We start from the raw sequence: 22,990 nt of genomic DNA, 5'->3' as shown, positions 1-22,990 counted from the left end.
CAGGGTGAAAGTCAAGGCTGTAGCTAAAATGTGGAACGGAGTTTAATTTATTAGGGCATTTCTCTAGTAAATGAATTTGACTGACAACGCTCTGACAAGTGAACAGACAAATGCGCTAAATAAGAGAAAAATTAAGTGGGTCCAATTTCCTGTGTCTTAAGAAATGGGTGGATCTTGTCCTACCCACATACAATGGTTCCGATCCCAATAATTTTAGGAAAAACTGATAATGATATATTATTACATAGGCCTAACCATGTGCTGATGCCTCTTTTTGAATAAGACGGCTTTTAATGGCTGAAAAGATAAATCTACAATTAAAAAAAATTAAGTATTGCATCACTGCGAAAACAACTGCACATTATGTAAACCCTAACATTTAAAAATCAAAATACGGAATATGAAAGTTATTGTAAAACAGCCAATGCGTATTAAGCCCATCAAACTAATTCTTATAATTTAACAAGATTAAACCCAATGATCCTTTTTTGAGAAACTATATTATCAGCATACTTTTAGTGAGAAAAAGTTAACGCTAACATTAACATAATTATGTGCAAATGATCCCAGCAGATCGTTCCAATCAGCATCTAATGTGCCTCAATGGGAGCAGAAATCTGACCTTTTGTACAAAAGAGTTAGTATGGGTCAAATTAGTCACTTTAACATTTCTTTGTTTTACATTCTTTTGTTTTGCCCTTCCTCACCACACACCCCTGTTGCCATTTATTTACTTTTATATTCCCTCACTCCTTCTCTCTACCATTAGACATTTATTTGTGTCCTCCCTCCTCAGGGGGTCGAGCTGTAACATGTCAGTGTGTCACGCCCGGCTAAGTGCGTGTGGACAGAGGAGGTCACCTTTCTGTCGGACGGAGCACCAGATGGTGATGATGAGCACACAGATAATAGTAAAGACCAGTAGAGCCAGGATGCCCCCTATCACCGCATATGGAACTGCACTGTGGGTCTCCACCACTGCCCCAGGGTCTGAATAACAGGACAAAACACAAGGAGTACAGCTTTAGCATTGGAATTTAAAAAGAGTGAAAACAAGAAAGACAATTGATTATTTTTGTGCGTGTAAACACAATGAATAACAGCAAAAGATTGCAGAGAATAGATGAATCGATGTAATGAGATTGTGGGTGCATTCAGGCATGTATTCACTAAAGTTTTTTACACTGACAGATAGATAGAGGCTGACTCAGAATCATCATTTTTTGTGACAGGACAACACTTAAATATTTAACAACCTGAGAGAGAGAGAGAGAGAGAGAGAGAGAGAGAGAGAGAGAGAGAGAGTGTCATGAAATAGTGAGGACATAAAGACAGAAGAACAAAGTATGCTTGCTTGCAGCCAAACAGTCAACAGAAATGTTTCCACTGGTGCCTGGAAAAGAGGGCAAATGTGTCTTTCCAATGGATGCCACTGCATTTTAAGCTGACACAAGAGTTATTTTACACAAAAATGAAACACTTCAAACTATAAGCTTTAAATGTTTAAGTAAGAGTGGGAAGTCTGCAGAGAAGGAGGCTTCATTAGAAACCATAGGCAGTGGAAAATGAAGAGCGCTCCGTGTCTTACACACTTCTCAGGGAGCCAGTCAACCGGCACCCAGCCAGTGACATTAAAAAGAGAACACAAGCTCTGTGTTTCCAATGTAGTGCTTCTCTGCCCGCTATTGTTCTTCTCTCCCCGACTGTTCGAGAAAATATCATTTCAGTTCTCAAAAGTTTCTGGAGAAAGCAAAAATGCGAACAGCTGCAACTCAAAAATTAGATGAAAAATTGCACAGATTGGAGATAAAGCGAGAGGCCATAAGAAAGGGACTGAGAGAGAAGACCATAACAGAATAGAGAGCAAAAGGTGATAGATTCAGTGACTCTGCACTATGAAGTGCATGAAATGAAAATGTTAGAAATGGATGTGATATAATCTTCTTTAGGTCAGGTGGACAGAACAGAGCTTTTCACACTGATTAACCCTGAACTTTTCTTATGATCACTCTTTTTTGGGGGCCCTTACACTGAATTGTGGATTCAGACGCACCGAGTGTGAAATCTTTTTTTTTTCCTTTAAAGAAAGGTTATTGCTCAGAGATTGCTCTCTCAAAGCTCAAGAGACGACTTTTTGAGTTTTCTGTTATGTTTTATTTAAAAATCCATTTTCTGGATAGTGTAGTTCAGATAGGATGAGAAATTCTGCAATTGACTTCTGCTTTCAGACTTCGCTGCCTGAGCACCATCTGAGGCCTTGATGACATCTTTTCTGAAACTCTGGAGACACGTAAAATGACTGAGGCTTGTTTTCCAGGAGAAATATCTGAGATGCTTTTGTGAAGTCTCCCATAACTCTCCATTTTATTATATTTCTGTCTGTAAAAAACTAAAACTAAAATGTTAAAGAGAGAGGGTGTGTCAAACAACAGATCTTCACAGACCCGCTGTCAGCTATAACTGGGTTTCCCCCAAAAAATTATGGCAATACTTGCAAAAAAAAACAAAAGAAAAGAATATATAAACGTATATATAAGCCCACTACTTTAAGACAGACAAAAAGAGATTGCTCACGGCACCACACTTGCACACTCGCTAGCCAGGTTAACTGTCACAGATCTTTTTCTGGGGCACCTTCTTATAGGCAAAGCCCTGCCCCTTTTAGTTAAGACTATCATTAACACAAGAGGTAAGTAAACAGGTAAGTATGTACATTTACACAACGCAACACAATTATATATATAAACATATATCAACAAAATATTTATAGAAACTAAAAAGGTGATCAAAATAACAAAACACAAAAGATAAATGCTTTCATTGTTTGGAAAATATAACCAATCATAAACTAAACAGTGCTTACCTTATTACGTATTTATGTGCTCGTACAGAACACCATAGCGTTTTTTTGTAGGCTAAGCCGAATGCTAGCGGGACACAAAATAAATAAGCTCTGTATTTAACAAAAGTTTTTGAGTTTCTGATCGGAGCCGCTCCGATCGCGAATTGTAAATATTAAACATGCTTAATATTTACGATTCGCGATCGGAGTGGCTCCGATCAGAAATCCTGATGTGTGGGGCGAACCCCAAGGACAAACGCACACACGCTCTTGAGATTATCACGTGAATTGAAACAATATACAATCAGAAAGCTATGATGGAAGACGGAAGCAGGCATGCCGCAGCACAAACTGAAGTTGATGCAAAGTTAGTCTCAGCCTCACGGCGCGTTCACACGGGACAAAAGCGTTATCGCTTGACGGAAGGCTTGTCTGAAGCGTGGCCAACAGCCAATCACAGTGGCTGCAGCACATGCTCCGGTCTTCCATAAACACATTTCAGTTTGCCAACGCTTGAGGTCACCCATTAAAAGTGAATGGAAAGCGGCAACGCTTATGCCCCGTGTGAATGCGCCGTCAGACGTCACGCCCACAGAATGTTAGCTAAACGTCTGATGTTTATCGTACACTTTCCTGGAAACCCTGTGCGAAAGACAAAGTCGTCTTTTGATTTGTTGAAATAAACCGGATTTCCGGGAGACGCGAGTGTCGCGCTTAGTTTCCGTCCCTGAAAAACAAAACTCTGACGTTCAATTGAGGAAGAGAATCAGTCAGGTTCATGTGTATTATAATGACCAGTTATCATGATCAGCGAAACATCGGATTCTCAAAAATATACAAAGTTTGCGGCATAGACTCTCTAAAAGACGTCCAAGAGTTTTGCTTTAGGCAGTTATGAAATCCAAAAGTTCGGTTCTTCTGAATTGCTTGTAGGTGTTAAAAAGTGGAGTGATATTCTTCAGGGCCAACAGCCTCGTGGGCGGGCTTTGTCCAGAAAAAGCAGCGAAAAACACTAGACCTTCAGTATTGAAGACCTTCAGTATTTTTTTGCGAGGGAACCAGTGTCCACTTCATCCCTGTGGCACTCTATTGGCAAACACATTTATTGGCACGAAGAGAATGTATTATTAATTTCTTTTCTACATTTCAATACACTGAAATCAACAGCTGTTATTAAAAACAAGTTGCATGCCCGTCGAGTTTGATCTCATAAATATGCAAATAATAACATTAACTTGGAGTTCATAAGCATAGAGGGAGAAATCTTGATATGTAATTATCTAGGATATATTTCTAACCCTGGATAAAGTATGATCTGCGTGAAACAAGATGGCACTTAAAATGCAAAAACGTGACGTATGTCTTTGAAAACTTTCAGTAGCTCTGTGGGGTTGGATGTTCAAGGGCTCTCTGGTGACACGACCCCACTTCCCACAACATTATGAATTTAAGGAGTTTTTCTTTTTGTGCCCTCTCCTTTTAGCATGTGTCTCTTCATCTGTTCACCGGCTCTCATATGCTAACAAAAACATGAAACAGCAGCTTAGCAGATACTTCAGAGAGCAGCGCTAGTGCTTTAGATGACAAGGGCACTTGGAAGACAATAGGAGTGTATGCACGTGCATCTTAGGGAACAATAATAAATACAGAAACACATGAATAAGAAAATGGAAAACATATGAAGGAACGCTATTTTAAAGGTAAGCATTCAGAGCAGCGTAGTCGGAAAAGGAATTCACATGGATTTACTCAGAATAAGTTAAAACAACTGAAAAACAAGATTTGCAATTCCTAAGGGAAAAAGAAATGTGTGAGGCGGCAAAAAATACTGACATTTCAGGTAAAATGAAAAGCTGTAAATCCAAATATATATATATCAGATAGAGACAGATATAGAGGGTAATATGCAATAAAGACCGATGAGTAAAGATAGCTTCTGTTTCTGATGTGCTGCCTATAAAGGAAAAGATCAAATGGAATACGATGCTAATCAAAAAATTCCTATTAAAAACAAGTTAACTTTAATTCTTAAAGGGATATCCCAAAGAAAATGTACTCACCCTCATGTTGTTCTAAAGCTGTATGAGTTTTTTTTTATTTTGGTGAACACAAAAAAGATCTTTTCATAATGGCAAGCACACAGCTGATTGTAACCATTGACTTCCATAGTTGGAAAAACAAATAAGATGGAATTCAATGGGTACCGTGAACTGTGTGCTTGCTTACCATCATTTATCAAAATATTTGTTTTCCTACTTAAAAAAAATATATTTTTTGTGTGTTTATCAGAAAAAAGAAACGCATACCGGTTTAGAACAATACATAACATTACATTTAGGCATTTAGCAGGCGCTTTTGTCCAAAGCAATAAAAGCGATATGTCACCTTTTTGCAATAGTACAAAAGGTGCTTATAACAAAATACAAGCATTCACTATTTCTAAACAATACCTGTTGAGATAAAAGAAAGAGTTCTCTCTTGTAAAACAACATTAGAATGAGAAAATGATGTCATAATTTTTATTTTTGAGTGAAAAACTGTACCGTATTTTCCGGACTATAAGTCACACTTTTTTTCATAGTTTGGCGGGTCCTGCAACTTAAGTCAGGTGCGACTTATACGTCAAAATTATTTCATATGGACCAATAGAAACAATTAATGTCTACAGCAGCGAGAGTCCGCTCCTAGCTGCTCCTGTATTTATGTAATTCAATGGATTCAGTAATACAGACCTTTTTTAACTTAATTTGCCTTATTGTTTTAATTTTGCCCATTCAGCCACCCAGGTTTTTTCTGTATGCTATGGTGTATCGTTTAAATAACCGTTTATGTTACTTTAACGTGACACCTATTCAGCCTGCTGTTCTGTGCTATTGTTTAGTTTAATAACTTGCCTTTTCAGATTAAATCTCTGTTCTTCGGCTTGAATTTTGTGAAATCATTTTCTAAATAAACGCGACGTACAGTCCAGCGCGACTTATATATATATATTTTTTTCTTCAAAATGCATTTTTGACTGATGCGGCTTATACTCCGGAGCGACTTATACTCCGGAAAATACAGTATCCCTTTAATAGGTACAATAGCAAAAAGCCTCTTAAAAATAGGTGAAAATGCCAAAAACATAAATTTGGTTAGAAACAGGAAGGGAAGGGAAAAGAAGCAGAGGAGGTGAGGTGATGGAGGAAGGGTTACCTTGATACTCGTCTTTAAACCTGGTGGATGGAGGGGTGGGTTGAGCAATGGCAGGATGGGAGGTGGGTGAAACAGACACTACAAGGGAATGGCAGTAATACAGGGTTATTTATAAACTACTGCAGCTGAACACAAGCTCATGCAGAGGCAAACACATGCAAAATGACACATATTAGACATGTAGTGTGTGTGGGTAGAGAGAAAAAAGGTTGGGGGTCAAGAGGTCTCCACATCTCCAGCCAGCAGGGTGCAGCAACTTTCTCCTAAAGCCCTTTATTCCACACCGCTGACAAATACTGCAGTTACGACGCACCCCAGGTTTCGCGCTCTGTCTCACTGTAATCTTAAATCCCTCCGTCCCAAAGATCATCAATCTTTCTGCTGTGCTCACCATCCTCCACACCTCTAATATAAGCACTAGTCTCATCAGTCTTTCTTGCACTGTCTCGCTCTCCTCAAAGGCTCACAGCTACTCTTTCTTCCATCTGCATATAAGTCTATCATCTTTATATATAACCCAAAGCAATGACTATTTTTATGAGCGTGTATGCGTGTGGCCCCTTCGAGGGATAAATAGCATGGGACCACACAGATTAATAACTCGGCACAGATCAATATCTTGAGACCACCCTGCATGTTCAAAAAGAGGAGGGAGCTATATTTTCTCTTCCTTTCCTCTCAATGACTGACACCGTACGTATGCCAAAGAATCCCCAAACAGCCGTGATACTCAATCATTCAGATTCTTTAATTATATTACATCTGCTCCTCTCTCCTTTTCAACTCTCGCTTTTCATTCAATGCTTTTCTATAGCACTTTTTCGTAACTGCCATTTAAAAGGCATTTCTTCCTGCTTCCTGTATATCATTACGGTTTAAGCTGAAATCTAATAGGCAGTTCATCACACAGATGTTAAAGATGTCGGTCTCAGAGTTGGTTTTGGGCTAGCATTATACCAAAGACAGATAGACAGGAAATAGGTCTTGCATTTATAATTATTTATATATTCTAAGCGACTTAAAGTGCATACTTTAATCCATACATTTATTCATCAGTATGTTACCTGGGGTCAAACCCACAACCTTTGTTCTGCTAACAAATTCTAGTTAAGCTAAAGAAACATATTCTAATCCACCGACTACGGAGTCCATCTTGATCTCTCACCTCTCCTCTCTTCTATCAAAGATCACATCCCTGTCGTCAACACCGTCGTCGTACCTGAGATTCAGCACACTTAATATTCCTATCATGACTTCTAAAATGTCAAAATTACAATTTTACTTCTTGCTCACTTTCTCACCCTTTTTACCGAGCTTCACTTCATTAATTAATCGCCTGTGTTGTTTCTCCCAATTAAAGCTCCAGCTCATTACTGTATGCATCTCTCCTGCGGGCAACGATGGTTCTGCCTCCATCTTTCTCTCCATCGCACTTTCCCCTCCATTCATTTCAATTTCAGTGGCTCTCTCAGGCAGTTCGATAGTAATGGCTTTTATTGGCAGCGAGGTCAATCATAGCAAAGTGCTGCTTCTGTTTTACATAAGCACGTCTCCGGAGGGCTTCAAGGTCTGACTGGATGACCACTAAAACAGACTGCGTATGTGGAGGTAAGCAGCACACACTCACAGTTTGAAGCTATAGGACCTCGCCGACAGTTGACTGCTCTCCACAATGGTTTTAACATCCTTGTAAAATTTTGGTTGCAAATTTTCATGACTAAGTAGTTACACAATGGCTTTGTTAAGACAGCGTGTTAAAGCAAATAAATAAGAAAAGCACAGAAATGTGTACAGAATGACAATTTGATAAAAACACACAGCATGTCAGCATAAATGTTCACAAACATATTTTCCTCCGCCTTTGTCCTTTGCTCCTCACAAGGGTGAATTCAATAATTTGGAGGCCCAAGGCAAAGAAAAGACTGCGTTTCCCCTGAGCTTTCTCTCCTGCTGCTGCACTCCCTGCTGTTAATCTCCTCTGAGACTGTTAACAGTTCTAATTATTCCTTTAAATCATGATTTTACTAGTACGTTTTAGGTCTCAGGTGGATTTAATGTAATTATTGTGTAATGTTTAATATACTCGTGTACTTACAAAGAGAGAAAGGGTATTTTAGCACACACAAAAATGGTTGCCAATAGATTTATAACAGATGGATTAAATTTATTTTCATAAAATCTTCATCACATATATGTGAACCTGTCTGTAAAACAACAGCATCAACGTTTCATTTCAATCTTTGACATGACCTCGCTCATTTTTACATTTAAGACCTTAAAACTGGCACCATCCTGTGAGCGAGACACCTGATATTACTTTCAATATTTTGCATTAAAATTTTTATTGATCACGACAAACCATGTATCATTGGAAAGGTCTAAGCCTCTAGAATACATATTTCTACAGTGTTTTATAAAACAGATTATGTAGGGAGAGTAAATTATTCATTTAGGAAGAAAGTGTGCCTCAAAACATTTATATCCTGCAAAATGTCACTGTCCCGACAGCGGGGCGCCTACGTTTACTTCAGTGTTTTGCATGTGAACTCTTATCCAATCATTACAAACTATATATCGTTTGAAAGCTCTAAGAGTGTAGTTTTCATCACCATTTTAGTAAAGGAATGACAAAGTGACAGCCATTTTCTAAAATACCACGGGTCCACAGGTGGGCACACTTTGTTATTATATATTTGTAACACTAATATCCTATTTTGAACCTAAACAATCTTGATAAACTATATATTGTTGGAAAGCTCAAAGAGTGTAGTTTTCATATTGCATCACCACTTTTTTGTTACATAACCCCCCATAGGAATGCATATTAATTTGATATATTCCTAACTATATATCCTATTATAAATCTTCAAAAATGTTGACAAACTATATATCATTGGAAATCTCTAAGAATGTAGTTTTCATATTTCAAAACCTTTTTGCATAAATAATAATGCAGTGACAGTAATTTATTCATTTGTGACAAGAGTATGCAGCACAACGTTGACACCTAGTGGCCGTTGTTGGTAAAACCACCAAAAGTGTGACACAAACCTCATTTTTTGTGATTTTACCTTAAAATTTGGATCTTAACTATTTGAAACATGTGGCTTTATGCTTACATTAATACTTTTGTGAAACATTTACATTATTATAATTTAATTGATTTATTTATGTTATTGCATTATTTGTATATATATTTTAAAACATTTAAACTGCTATAACTATTTTTTTAATTTAATATTTCACGTCCAGATCTGTGAAAAACCTTTGATTGTCTTCTTTAAAACAAGACCACGATTAGGCTTCTAGCCCAAAAAAAATCAAAAGGGATTTGTGCCAGTTTAGGGGTTAAGATATCAAGGTTAAATTTTTACAGAATGTTCATTACATTATGTATGACTGCTTTTTGTAGGAAGCAGTAAATAAATAAAAAAATCATTTAGCTGAGTTTTCACAGGCAGGGTCGCATATTTGAAACATGACATTACAATTAGATAAATGTGTCTAACTGTTGTGAATAACTTTATATGCGCTACATATTTAACACATTTAACTAATTTCATAACTTCATATATTAACGCTGGAAGCAATTCATTGAATGTACAGATATGATGATATAAAAATACTATACTGTTAAAATGGGAACTGTGCAGCCCACTGTCAAGGAGATATATATAGATCAAAAGAGTGTATGTGTGTGTGTGTGTGTTGCATGTTTCATCACTTCTGCTGTCTCTCTCACCCTCCTCAACTTTCTAAACATCATTCAAAACCCAGCCCATCTTTCTTAAAGTGGCTGTTTGCTCTTCATTTCGCACTTCGTGGTCACTTTAGACAAGACAATAAATCGCTGGGAAAAATGTTTGTCAGTGCGAAACAGTGAGATATTGAGATCTCCCCTCCTCCATCCTCAATTCCATTGAGCTGTCACGGTGATGGCTGACTCATCATCTCACCAGCTCTCCCTCTTCTTCAGTCAGCCATTTCACTACCGCTATCACTGAACATATGAACTCCGGCATGTGATGCTTGAATAAGCTAATACTGCGAGTAAATGCTTCATCTTCTCCTGGTCTTAGCCTGGTCTGTCTGGCCTGTATATTGATTTTAGGAGGGGTTTGAGGCATCTTAAACTGATCAGCAGAGGGGACCAGCTGGTCGATTACCTAAACGAGTTACAGTAAATACAAACTTGGCCACAAAGTTGGAAGACCAGGCGGTCCTAAACCAGCTAAAACCTTGTGATTGTTGTGAACTCCCAGATTCATAAAATAAGGTCTATGTTCTGTCTAGGACACAAAAAGAAAGAAATTAAAGAAAAAAAGAAAGGAATATGTAGAGAAAGGGCCATTTTCTGAAGTGCAGAGGAGTTTCAAAGCTAAGAGGCTCACCTACACAGATCTGTTAAAGAGAAAGAGCAAAAGAGAGAAGGAGCGAGGGATGAAAGATGACATTCCCACCCACCTGCTCTCTCTGAGCCCCCTTGTTAACAAGAGTGTTTGATGGCTGTCACTACCATGTGAAAAAAAAAATGAGAAGAAAGAGAAAGCAACCTCTGGGGATCTAATTTCTAACACTCTTTCAAACTACATCACACTTCCGGCAGATCTATGGATGGTTGAAATGTGCATTACCCCGCATGGCCACAGGGGGCGACCTTGGTTGAGAGGTAAGGAGAGGAAAAAACACATGGGGGTCGTGTTGGGGGAGACACAGGATGACTTTGTTACAGCCAATGCAATAAAAAAAGACTTATGTAGCTATGAAGAACTTTCCTTTAAGACCAAAGACACACATTTCTCCCTCCTTCTCTGTGTATGTGCGTGTTAGATTTCATTTACATTATGCATTTGGCAGATCCGAAGTGATTTACAATGCATTAAAGGTTGACATTTTATCAGTATGTGTGTTTCCTGGAAATCAAACTCACAACCTTTACGATACTAATGCAATACTCTACCAACTGAGCTGCAGGAAGGCCGAAAAGAATGGATGGTAATAAATAAATGAGTGCTTAATGTGAAAGGTCATGTGACCAGGGAAATCTTTCTCTTTAATTCTTACCATACACCAGCAGAGTGTAGTGGTCAGCTGCACGGCCGTAATTATTATGCGCTTGACAGAGGTAGGTGCCGTTGTGTGATTGGCTGAGGCGAAACATATGAAGTATGTTGCCAGTTTTCTCCGCCCTCTCAGGAAGAGAGTCATTTACTCGTGACCACTGGATGTCACGTGGCCTAGAAAAGACGACAAATATGAAATTAATCAGGACACATTGTTTCATTTGGATCATTAAGAAATAAAAAAGCAAAAGAAGTACTAGGAACAAAAGAACAACACATGTAAGTGTTAAGACTTTCTAAACAAAAGAGAGGGAGAAAAAGAAAAGCCAAAAAAAGGAAGAATATAATGAAGCACTCTAAACCATGAATATGCACGGTAAGGATTATAAGAGGTTCAAAAACTAAAAAATTCAGCAAATATGAGGCAGACAGAGACAAAAGAGCATGACGGGAGAAGATAACTAAACACAAACAGCTGTGAGGTTATCCATAGCAGCAGGAGATACATGAAAGCTGCAGGGCAAAAGCCTAAGGCTTCTGTTCTGAGCCCTGCTAAACATCTCATCTTTCATCCACCCTGACTAAAACACAATCCCTCCATCATCACCCACTGTAATCCCATTGGGCACTTTTAATTACAGCCCTCACAGGTTTTTGATCCACACACACACACATGACCACAAACACCAAAGATGAGCCCACCGAGCACCGAGGGATAATAAACACACCCCTTCGACAAAAGCAGACTGTGTTTAATTGGTGATTAATGCCGGACGAACAGGATCGTAATGGCTTTATAAGCAAGCAGCACGAAGCGGTGTACCATGAGTTCAGCTACTATAGAGCAGCATCTGGAGTCATCCCTCATCCTGCTATCACCGCACACGTTTATCTCCACCCATCCAGAGACGCAAGCTCTGTATGGGTGGGCGGTCTAGTCTCATTTCTCATCACTGCAACCTGTAATCGTCAAATGTGTCCCTACAATTAAACATTTCGTACAATCTTTTCTCTAATGTTCCCCATATCACATAAATCATACGGTATGTCAGGGTCAATAGGTACAAACGGGAGTCATTTGTGTCCTATATGCGAGTGAATTTCTTAAACAATGAATAACTTACAGCAGTAAATGACTATGTAAATGTAGACATTTTTGAAAATGACAATACCAGTTTTGGCTTCTTGTCAATAAACTTGTCAACTCTGTTGCATCCTAACATTTATTAAAAAGCATTAATATGGCTTGAGATGCCAGCATGCAATTTATTTACTCATTTATCTGTCTGACAGAATGGCAAAATCTTAAAAATTACCATCTTATCAAATAGAAAAAGGCACCCATTTTATAATATAAGCCTTTATCTCTGTTTTACAGCTAAGGCTTTCTCTCTCTCTCTCTCTCTTCTTCAATCCTTCGTTTCAGCATAAAATGAGTGACATTGGCAGTTCATCCGTCCTCTCTATCTCTCCATTCGTCCATCTTTCATTTTAGTGCCGTCCCTTACGAGACTCCAGAGAGGTTTAATGGCTTGAAGCTCACAGCCACTGTGGGAGAAGGACAGATAATTATAAAGAGTGCGAATAAGAGAGGCCGTTATGGGGAGTCTGTTACGAATGTTTTCCCTCGCGCACACGCAGGACGCTTCTTTCCCAGCTGCTATACTTTGGATGGATTGCGATGATCCATTGTAAGCACTTTGGATTGTAAGAAGATAAAAGCTGCGCTTTTGGGAGCGGTTCAGATGATTCGATTTTAAAGCACATGTAGAAACAAAACTTCACACAGGCTTTCGCATCCATCAAAACTTCCCACGCACCATCGGAAACGACAGCAAAAAAGAAACAAACACATTTGTGTGTACTCACAGTGGGTTGCCGGTAACAGAGCAGGTGAGACTGAGGGAGTCTCCCTCTCTTAGGATGCCCTGAGGGGGGATGATTTTCACTGTAGGAGCAACTGCAGAGATAAAGAGAGAGATGGAAAGTAGGAAATAAAGAGGGAGGATGAGACGGGAAGTATCTAGGCACGTTGTTAACAGGTGTCTGATACAAACTCACTGTGGGTTACAACAGCAGTAAACACTCTACAGCTTAATTAGACTCTTTGGACTCAGATGTCTTTACAGTATATCCACCTGTTTCTTGACGTAAAGTGGGCGCCGCCATCTTTGAGCTTTCCTGTTTATGACTTCCGGTGAGCCACTAAAGCTAATGGTAGTCTATTGCGAAGGACACAAGTGTGCCGTTTTGACTAGCTGTTTAATGTTTATTATGAAATCCAGGAAGACCGACATAATTTTTGCAGTTAGGGGTTGCCATAATAGCTTATACAAACGCAGTAAATCTCTACAAAACATTTGTTTTAACCATAATCCATGCACAAGAACTGAATGTGTATGTGGCATCTGTATTTACAAATCCATCCAGTAAAACCTCTCATAGAAACTGCCAGTAAACAATAAATACATTATATATATTATAAAAACATTTGATTACAGTACAGAATATATCCGACATAATCTGCTTAGTTAATGTTTATAATAGTAATGGGTTTGCGCATACTTTTGAACACTTTAAAAAGTAAGCAAATAATTTCATAAGCTCATGTCTCCACCTAGTGCGTAAGAAGCCAGGGTTTCCCGCAGCACTTTGCAGTTCGGGCGGCCCGCCTAAGCTGGGAAACCCTACCGCCCTAACTAGGTCGTAAAAAAAATCACACCGCAAGCGGGCACGCGCGCCACACAGCCGAAGTGAGAACGACGTGGTCTGGACCGTCACTGTCTAGCCAATTGATAAAACACGTGTCCGTGAGAACTGTAAGTGTACTAATGTTTTGGGTTTATTTAAGCCTGTTATTGTATTATTAGTCTATAGTTCTTGCAAATGTAAAGTAAGTTAGCTGGTGATTTTGCTGTTTGAGCAACCTGCTAGCTAGGTTTCACGTGCCTGTTGATTAGATATAAATGTAATCAGTTTTTGAAATTTTTGCGCTATCTATCATCGTTTGCCAGACGTTCTACAACATCGGCTTTAGTTTGTGTTTATTAACCCTTTAGTTTCCCTTCATCACGCAGCTATTCCTGTTAGAGGTGAAAACATTTGATTCATTAATAATCTAGTATGTGTTCATTTTCTGTCATACTTTCTTCAAAATTACGTTTTATTTTAGTGTTTTAAATAAAAATATTTAGATTTTCATCATGACGCCCCTTTGATTGCCACGCCCCCGGCAAATTCCATGTACAAACACTCGACTGACTTTCCCATTGTAAAGGTACTGGTATGTCTCTGTGCTTTTATATTTGCTCATTGAAGACCTGTGACCTCCGATCAATAACACTAAATGATTGAATATATCTTCATATATCAAGCCACTTCTTAATTTCATCCTTACACTGGTTCATACATGGCAGGTGTAGTAAATATTAACTGTTTAAATCATGTTTTACGCGTGCTCCCACTACACTGTTTTCTACCAGCTGGCTATTGAACCGGAAGTCTTGCACAGGAAGGGAAATCTGTCACATCACTTACTTCTTCCGCATTCGAGAAAAAGGTGGATAGAGTAGAGATGCACTGATGCTGATACAGATATTCGATTACTTAAAATGACATCTGATACCGATAGATAACGATAGTTTTGGTTTTTACTTCTTGTTTCAAATGATGATGTGAAATCATCCTAGAAGTACAGAGTATACAAACTACAATTCGGTTGTCATTGTCAACCATTGCCCCTGGCATCTCACCACCACCCTAACACTGTTAAGCCACCCTCTATTAATTTTACTTTTATTATGTATTAAATATTATGTTACATTAATTGATTTAGTACTCCAAGAGGGGAAATTTAGCTCGAGTCGATCGTCATTCTTAAACCCTTCATCAGAGACGGCAAGCCAAATTTGTCTCATTTACGAATTAAGAGATAATGTTAAATCGTGAATCATTTTTTCAAGTGTTTAACACTTGATGTGTAATGGGATATACTGTCATCTTCATCATCCTTTATCAGAGCAGGCGAGATGTAACACAAACAAACAAACCTTGTTAGAGACTTGCCAAGTGAACATGTTTAAACAGATGGGGCTTCAGCTAGCTAATAACAACCGCTAATCAGTGTAATATGGCAGTAGTCATGGAAACGTGACTGCATTGTTGGCTCACAATGAACATCCAGGCTGTAGTGACGAATTCGCTTCTGTCCTCTGAGAGCCGGGTGAGACGCCTCGCAAGTCAGCGCCGCTCCATTATCTTTCCTCTCCACAGGGATACGGATAGTGTTGGACACACTCACAGTCTTCCCGTTCTCCTGCTGAGAGATCACACCTGGAGAAATGAAAGGGACGGAATAGAAGCATTAGAAGAATATTTTCTCTAAACTGTTTTACATTTCAACTAGACACTATTTGCATACTTTTGATGTTGTGAGTGGCACATGAAGCACAAAACAGAGTTGTGTTTTCGCTGCATCTCTACTACGTTTAAATTGAGTGATGTGAAGAATGAAGGAGAAAAACATATAGCGAGGAAGAATGAGGTGATTAAGAGACTGAAGTTTAGTGTACTATTGGTTGGCCTAACTAACACAGTTGATATATTTATGAGTGATATTTGGTAAAATCCTTCATCAGGCAGACATTTGAATTATTTTTAGTCAAGCGGAAAAGGAAAGCCGTTGGCTTAGAGGTGTAAACTCTGAGACCTGTCTTATTGAATCTGCTGTGGGTAGGCAGATACAGACATACACTTGATCTGTTTTTTCCCACTGTACCATCCTAACCATCTTAGGAACCTGATAAGTGACTGATCTGCCTACACAACTAGCACTGTGTACAGGAAACATGTTAGCTTAACATCATGTGCCTTCCCAACAGCCATTAACTGTAATTTGCAACTTGCCAGTTGTATGCAGTTGAATTTGTTGTCATTCAACAAGAATTTCATTAGTCAAAACTCAAAAACTTCCAGTACACACACACACACACACACACACACACACACATGTTTCCATGTTTTGTAGGGACATTCCATAGACGTAATGGTTTTATACTTTACAAACTGTATATTTTATTCCCTTCCCCTAACCCAAACCCAAACCCCAGTCGTCACATAAAACCTACTTCAGATTTTTCTAGTTTTTTTCAAGAAACATAATTCTGTTTGATTTATAAGCTTGATTCCTCATAGGGACTTTAAAATGTCCTCACAAGGTCAAAAATTTACTGGAATTCCTGGTTTGTGGGGACATTTGGCATCTGAGTTCACGTTTAATCTGGTCTCTTATTAGGGCTGGGCAAAAAAAAAAGATTTTTCGATTAATCTGTTTTTTTTTACGTGGCCGATTCAAAATCGATTCTGAAGAGCAGAATCAATTTTTTCAAATTTATTTCCGCAAACATTGAACGCAAAATTAACGTTAATCTTATTACTATTTTTCTTCACTAGATGTCACCCTCTTTTTTGCCTTGTGCGATGTTACCAAGGAGCGAGAGGCGAGCCTGTCATTCATTCATTCAGTGCTTAATATAGCGGTTTCAGGTGCTTCATTGACGTTGATGCCACCTTCACATAAAAAGTCAGAGGTATGGAAGCATTTTAGATTTTGCAAGCAAGACGACGACAATAGTGTTGAGCCCCTTAGACTGCATATTGAAGGTAAAACAGCCAATAGGAGCTCACTGTCTCCTGTGTATGTGCACCTCTCACCCTTAAAGGTAACGTTTTTTCTGATACCATTTTTAAAACCCTAGTTAGTGTGTAATGTTGCTATAATAGCATAAATAATACCTGTAAAATGATAAAGCTCAAAGTTCAATGCCAGGCGATATATTTTCTTTAACAGAATTCGCCTTTCAAAGCCTACAGCGAACGGCCGGATGGACTACAGCCCTCTACTTCCTGCTTTAATGACGTCAGTAGAACAGTTTTTGACTAAACTCCACCCAAAGGAATACGGCAGTCGCCAGCTAAGCTAACGGCAAGCTAAGCTGCTATCATATCACAACACAATAAACAAACTACACAATCAGAACTCGGTACGTATTTCTGAAGGAGGGACTTCATAGAACAAGGACGACATCAGCCCGTTTTGAGGACAATGAAAACAGTAAACTGTGTGAAAAATACCGCTTTTTTATACGTGAAACATGAACACATATTAGGTTATGCACTGTAAACACAATCAAAGCTTCTAAAACACAGAAAGAACGGGACCTTTAAACAAGGTCAGAGCAAGCGTCCTCTTTTTAAAGTTTCTGCTAATATGACAGTTAAAGGAATAGTCTACCCTTTTGCCATATTAAACTATGTTATTACTCAACCTAGACGAATTAATACATACCTATCTTTTTTCAATGCGTGCACTGTACAGCGCGTTGTGAATGTGTTAGCATTTAGCCTAGCCCCATTCATTTCTATGGTACCAAAAAAAAAGTTTTATTTTGTGGCACCATACTTACTGGTATAACTCCTCATGTAACAGTCTTTAAAAATGGAAAACATGGAAGTGTTTGGTGGCTTCCCTGTTTGGTAGCATAGAAATGAATGGGTCTAGGCTAAATGCTAACACATTCACGACGCGCTGTACAGTGCACGCATTGAAAAAAGATAGATATGTATTAATTTGTCTAAGTTGAGGTAATAACATAGTTTAATATGGCAAAAGGGTAGACTATTCCTTTAACAGCAAAAGAGCTCTCACGCTTCAATATTTGACTGAAAGGACATCTGTGTCGGTGGTTGCCTAGCAATATAAGAAGCTGCAATATAGTACTGCTTGTGACCAAAAAAGGCAGTGCGGCGCGGCTTTTTATATAGCTAGGCAACCACCGACGCAGATGTCCTGTGAAAAAAAAATAAGACTTAATTTAAGCAAAATTTTCTCACCCCATTGGCAGATAATTTTGCTTGTTTTAAGCACAAATTCACTTAATTTGTAGACTAAAGACTAGACTTATTTTCTAACGTCATTTTGGTCATCAAGAAAAAACATTTAAGAATTTTTAGATATTTCTACTGGAAACAATACAAAAATACTAAGTAAGAAAGTCATTTTTTGCAGTGTACAGCAGAAGGCCCGCCTCTCCCCTCATTTGATTGGACAATGGAAAGACATGAACGAGGTCAGGCACTTTTCTGCTCTCAGCGCTCCTTCAAAAACGCATTCTGCAGCAGGCGTCAAAAAACGCAAGGCGTTTGGCGAGCATAAACAGCTCGCATAGCGCTCACTGCCCATAGAAAATCATTAAAAAAAGGCAACTGCCATAAACGCATTTGGTGTGATCGGTCCCTAAGTAATCTATTTCAAAAATTATATTTTAAAATAAAATAATATATATAAGGTAATATTATCACTTTATATAAACACACTAGCATATAGACACACACTGAGGCCAAAAGCCACAAAACTCTAATATCGATTTTATAAGGTCTTTAAAATGCTGCCTCTGTAAGCAGCTCACTAGGTTTTGGGAAAAGAGCATCTATCTTGTGCCTGCAATCAATCTTTACATTTTAACAGCCCTGATAGCGCACTGAGCCTAAAATCCAACTCTGCACTTTCCCCATCGCCGTTTCTTTCTTTTTCTCTCTCTCTCTCTGTTTCATTCTGTTTCTGTTTCTTTTTTTTTTTGGAGCCCAAGAGAAAGCTGAAACAAAAACACACAACAAATGTGATGGCAGTGAGAAAAAGGGGAGAGATAGAGGGGAAAACAGAGCAAAGTTGACAGAAAAGAAAGGAAAGCACAGATTGGGCTGCACCTGGATCCAGATTCTAGCACAGTAGTGTGTGGGTGTGTTTGACAAACCCTTCTCTGCACACATGCATAGGGACACAGATGGACAGATGCATTTGAAACTCGACAGAATGGCATGAATCATTCGAGTGGAACATTTCTGGCAGAGATTAGTTAAAACTTATGACATTTACTTGTGAGAACAGAAAGTCTAACAGACAATCAAAACAAATCTATATGTCTAACCCTGTCTATCTGACCCTATGAATCTGTCAGTATTTATGTGTGTGATCTTTTGTGTCTTTATAAATATGAAGTACATATTGCTTGTATGTCAAATGAGTGTATAGTATATAAATGTTTGTTTAAAGGATTAGAGACTCCTCACGTATGGCCATACACTCTCACCTCTTTATATTTATCATTGTAAAGGACACAAACCTTCATGCAATTTTTGATTTTCATTAAAACCCATTTTAATATGTTTATTAAACTGTCCTCATTGTATGTTGGTCATGTCAGGTTTTACAATACTAATGGGGACTTGAAGTCCCCTCAGTTTAGGCACAACCCCAAACACTCACCAGGGATCTCTCTGCGGTCTCGAACCCAACGCAGCGTGGCCGGCGGTTTGCTCCGTGGAGAAACACATGTGAGTTCCACCTCTCCGCCCTCCACCGCCTCGGTCTTCACCTCCACTGTGGGGATCTCTGGCAGCACCACCACTGACAGCGTGGCCACCTGGTGGTGTGTGGCATCGGTGTAGAGCTGGCAGAAATAGCCGCCCTCATCAGACACACTAACATTAGTCAACGTAATCCTCACCAGCTGCGGCGAGAAAAGAACCATCTGAAAACGGTCGTCTTTGAGCGCTGAGAGACAGAAATAGAGATAGGGGATATATGAATATATAGACAGGATAAAAATATATTAGGAAAAACAAGCAAAAGTAGATGGGAACCTGCAAAATGCAAGGAGCATGAAAGTATCTTGTTGTTTCGAAAATAGTGTAGCTGTTACAAGTCATTTCACTACAAGCTATTTCCAGTAACAAGTTGCGCTGTGGTGTGATAAAATACAACATTTTTATGTCGCACTGTCAAATTTTTATGTCCTATATTTACAATACAAATGCACACCCTTTAAAATCCTGCATTCTTAAAATGTGCTAGGAAGGCCAATTCATTCTGTCAATTGGTTTGTTCAGATTGTTTACAACAATAAGTTTACAGTCACATAAATTAGTTTTTTTATTAAGTGTCAATCTGACACTGAGATCATGATTGTTTATATGGAAGATATGTAAATTTGTTATAAATCATTTGATAGTAAAACAGATAAGAGGTATTTTGTCCTTTAAAAAGCTTGTAGGTGTAGCTTAATGCTAACTATTTTATTAAGAGTGGACCACTTTAACTTTGCAGTCAATAAAATTTTATTATGCAAAAATGCATGTATTTATATATCATTTTCTAATAAAACTGCATTGCATTCAAGCTACACATTTTAAGAGTATGTGCATTCCCTAGGAACCAAAAATCTGTTGAGCTTCACTCCGATGGAGAATAAAATGATACAAGAGAACAAAAAGATGATGAAAATGAGAAGAAACTGAAAAAGTGAAGGGTTTAAGTATTGTTTATCACAGACCAACACAAAAACGGTGAGAGTAGGCAGAAAACACAGCGATTTAGGACAAGATAGTGGAGAAAATGATTTGTGCTTTGAAACCAAGGTGAAAGAAAAATCAATCTTCAGAAAATGATAATAATAACAAATAATGATGCCATGTTGCAGGGGCTGAACGAGGCTTTTTGGGATAAAAATCACACAAACTCATTTTGTATTGACTGGCACTAAATACTGCTTTTTCTCCTACTTCCTTTAAAGCTGTTTGTCAGGCTGACTGTGCTATGGAGATATGACCCTTTGCCATCAGCACACTCTTAGATAGCAGCACTATGCACTGGATCCATAAGATGATTACTGCTCTCAATGGGCTGAGGGCTTTTTCAACACCTGGGCTTTGACTGCATTTATCTCACTTTTAAGTTGGAATGTGAGTTAGAGAGAGAGAGAGAGAGAGAGAGAGAGAGAGAGAGAGAGAGAGAGAGAGAGAGAGAGAGAGAGAGAAAGAGTGAGTTAGTGAGTCAGTTATGAGTGAACAACCGAATAAGAGTGGGAGATTTGTGAATGAATGAAATACACCGAGCTCAGATGCAAACATGAGATAATGATATTGACCGAATGCTCCAGGCACGTATTATACGTTCATCAAATACTTTTGCTAGTAATCCGCTTAAATCACGCCCTCAGGCCATTCAAAAATACAGGTTTGTTGGCAAAATCCATTTAACCGCATAAAGATTTTTTAGCAAAGTCCTCCAAGTGCACTTAAGAACAAATGAACTAACAAATGCATATGGGTTATTCTCACAAAACAACAGATTTAGAAGTTGTCCAGCATCAGAATTTTTAAAAAGCCCTTGAAGCCAATTTTTTTTGCACATACAAGATTAAGGTCTGAACTTACTATAACCATTATTTTTAGAGGATTTAAAAAATATTCCCTATATAATTATTTACATTTTTTAGATTATCATTATCAAAAATGATCATTACCGCAACATGATATTACATTAAATATATGCCTTAACAAACTCATGTTTCGGTAATGAGAACTAAAAGTTGTCTAGGTACTATGACAAACACATTTTCAACTTTTATCTGGAGAGAAAAAATAAGAACTGCTTACTGTACTCATCTTAAGTGTCACAGTCAATTAAGTCCAATTTTTTTGTTGTTGTTGAAAATGTTAGTTCATTGAGGGCTTAAACAATGATTGAAAATTGTTGCGGAGGATGAGAAAATTGGTCTTGGACACATTTATATTCCTTATTATTGTCTCTACATTTACCAATGATCACCAAATACCACATGTTTCTTTACTGTAAATGTTTATAGTATAACATCATGCACTGAAGCTTAATATTTTCTGAAATTTTTTAATTATAAATATTTCCATGTCAAAGACCCCTAATCCAGTCATAAACATGTTGCGGTAATGAAAATTCCCTTAAATGTGGAAAAAAAAATTGGTTTGTATGATGTCATTTGAAATCATGTGCAAAATAGTACATGAAGAGATGTTTGTAACTGTATGCTTCTTATTTTAATACTCTTACTTTGCATTTACTTTTTTTATCAAAATGTTTTATGACACCTCATAAGTCTAATTTCGCGAGAATCACCTTTATACACTGGATTTCAATTGTTAATTGTTTTGTTACCCGGTTAAAGAGGACCTATTGTGAAAATGTACTAATATGTGTTTGTGTGTGTAAACAAACAGCCTATAATTGTAAACCTGCTCGCTTCATTTTTAATAATTTAATAAGTGACAGAATAAGTAAGTGAGAATTTACTGATACGTACTGTAAAATTGTGAGTAAGAAATTGAATGCTCCCCCATGACATGTGTATCGACTCACTCTATCCCTGTTTCATTCGCAGGGAATAAAAAGACTCACGCTGAAGAAGATAAATACCTTTGCTTGTGCTAAATGGCAGGGAAATGTCAATGCATTGTCCATACTGGTGTCACCTTTAGTCACGGCTCATTTACATACCACAAAGATCTAGCCAGTCTGAATGAATCTTACAGAAAGGACGCACACTGATAGGCTACAGTATTGTGTCCGTGACCGCCAAGGGATATTTACACCCTGCCGCCCACTAAAAGACTGTTATCAAGATTCATTAGTTATCAAGATGAGAATTTAATTCAGTGTTTTGCTGTGCATTCAGACCTGAGCACACAAGATCAGCCAGGAGCCATCACGGCCACAGCGTAGAATCCACAGATATTAAAAGCACAGAGATTATTAGCAAAAAGCATGTCTGGATATATTGAAGTAAATGCTTTAGAAGAGGGGTGATTTAGCATTTACAAAATGGCTCAATTATGTTCGCGCACAACGGCGGATATCACAGATACTATTTTAGATTTCAGCTTTTGTATCGTCTATTATTCTTTCTCCATTTTGTATTTGGCTAAATTACGTATGCTTTCTGAGCTCTCCCTTGAGTCAAGGGTTACAAAGAGATGGATGAAAACATTGTGGGTCATGTAAAACGAGGCCGACAGAGAG

At 38.2% G+C, this 22,990-nt stretch overlaps 1 protein-coding gene across 3 annotated transcripts in view; it reads right to left on the bottom strand.

The window, feature by feature from the left end:
* Positions 1-22,990, bottom strand: part of cadm4 (cell adhesion molecule 4) — a 179,365-nt gene that overhangs the window by 4,798 nt on the left and 151,577 nt on the right. For 2 of the 3 annotated variants that reach the window (XM_065245687.2, XM_065245686.2), the window contains exons 3-8: positions 19,424-19,711; positions 15,271-15,432; positions 12,970-13,060; positions 11,102-11,274; positions 6,038-6,115; positions 862-990 (exon numbers count right to left, since the gene is read on the bottom strand). In XM_065245687.2, the coding sequence (XP_065101759.2) occupies positions 862-990; positions 6,038-6,115; positions 11,102-11,274; positions 12,970-13,060; positions 15,271-15,432; positions 19,424-19,711 (921 nt within the window). The remainder of the gene's footprint in view (positions 1-861; positions 991-6,037; positions 6,116-11,101; positions 11,275-12,969; positions 13,061-15,270; positions 15,433-19,423; positions 19,712-22,990) is intronic. The other variant, XM_065245688.2, reaches the window with a different exon arrangement.

Source organism: Paramisgurnus dabryanus, chromosome 13, assembly GCF_030506205.2.
Source record: "Paramisgurnus dabryanus chromosome 13, PD_genome_1.1, whole genome shotgun sequence".
Lineage (NCBI taxonomy): Eukaryota > Metazoa > Chordata > Actinopteri > Cypriniformes > Cobitidae > Paramisgurnus > Paramisgurnus dabryanus.
The sequence above is the reverse complement of the archived record's forward strand: the minus strand, read 5'-3'. Positions and strand labels throughout refer to the sequence as shown.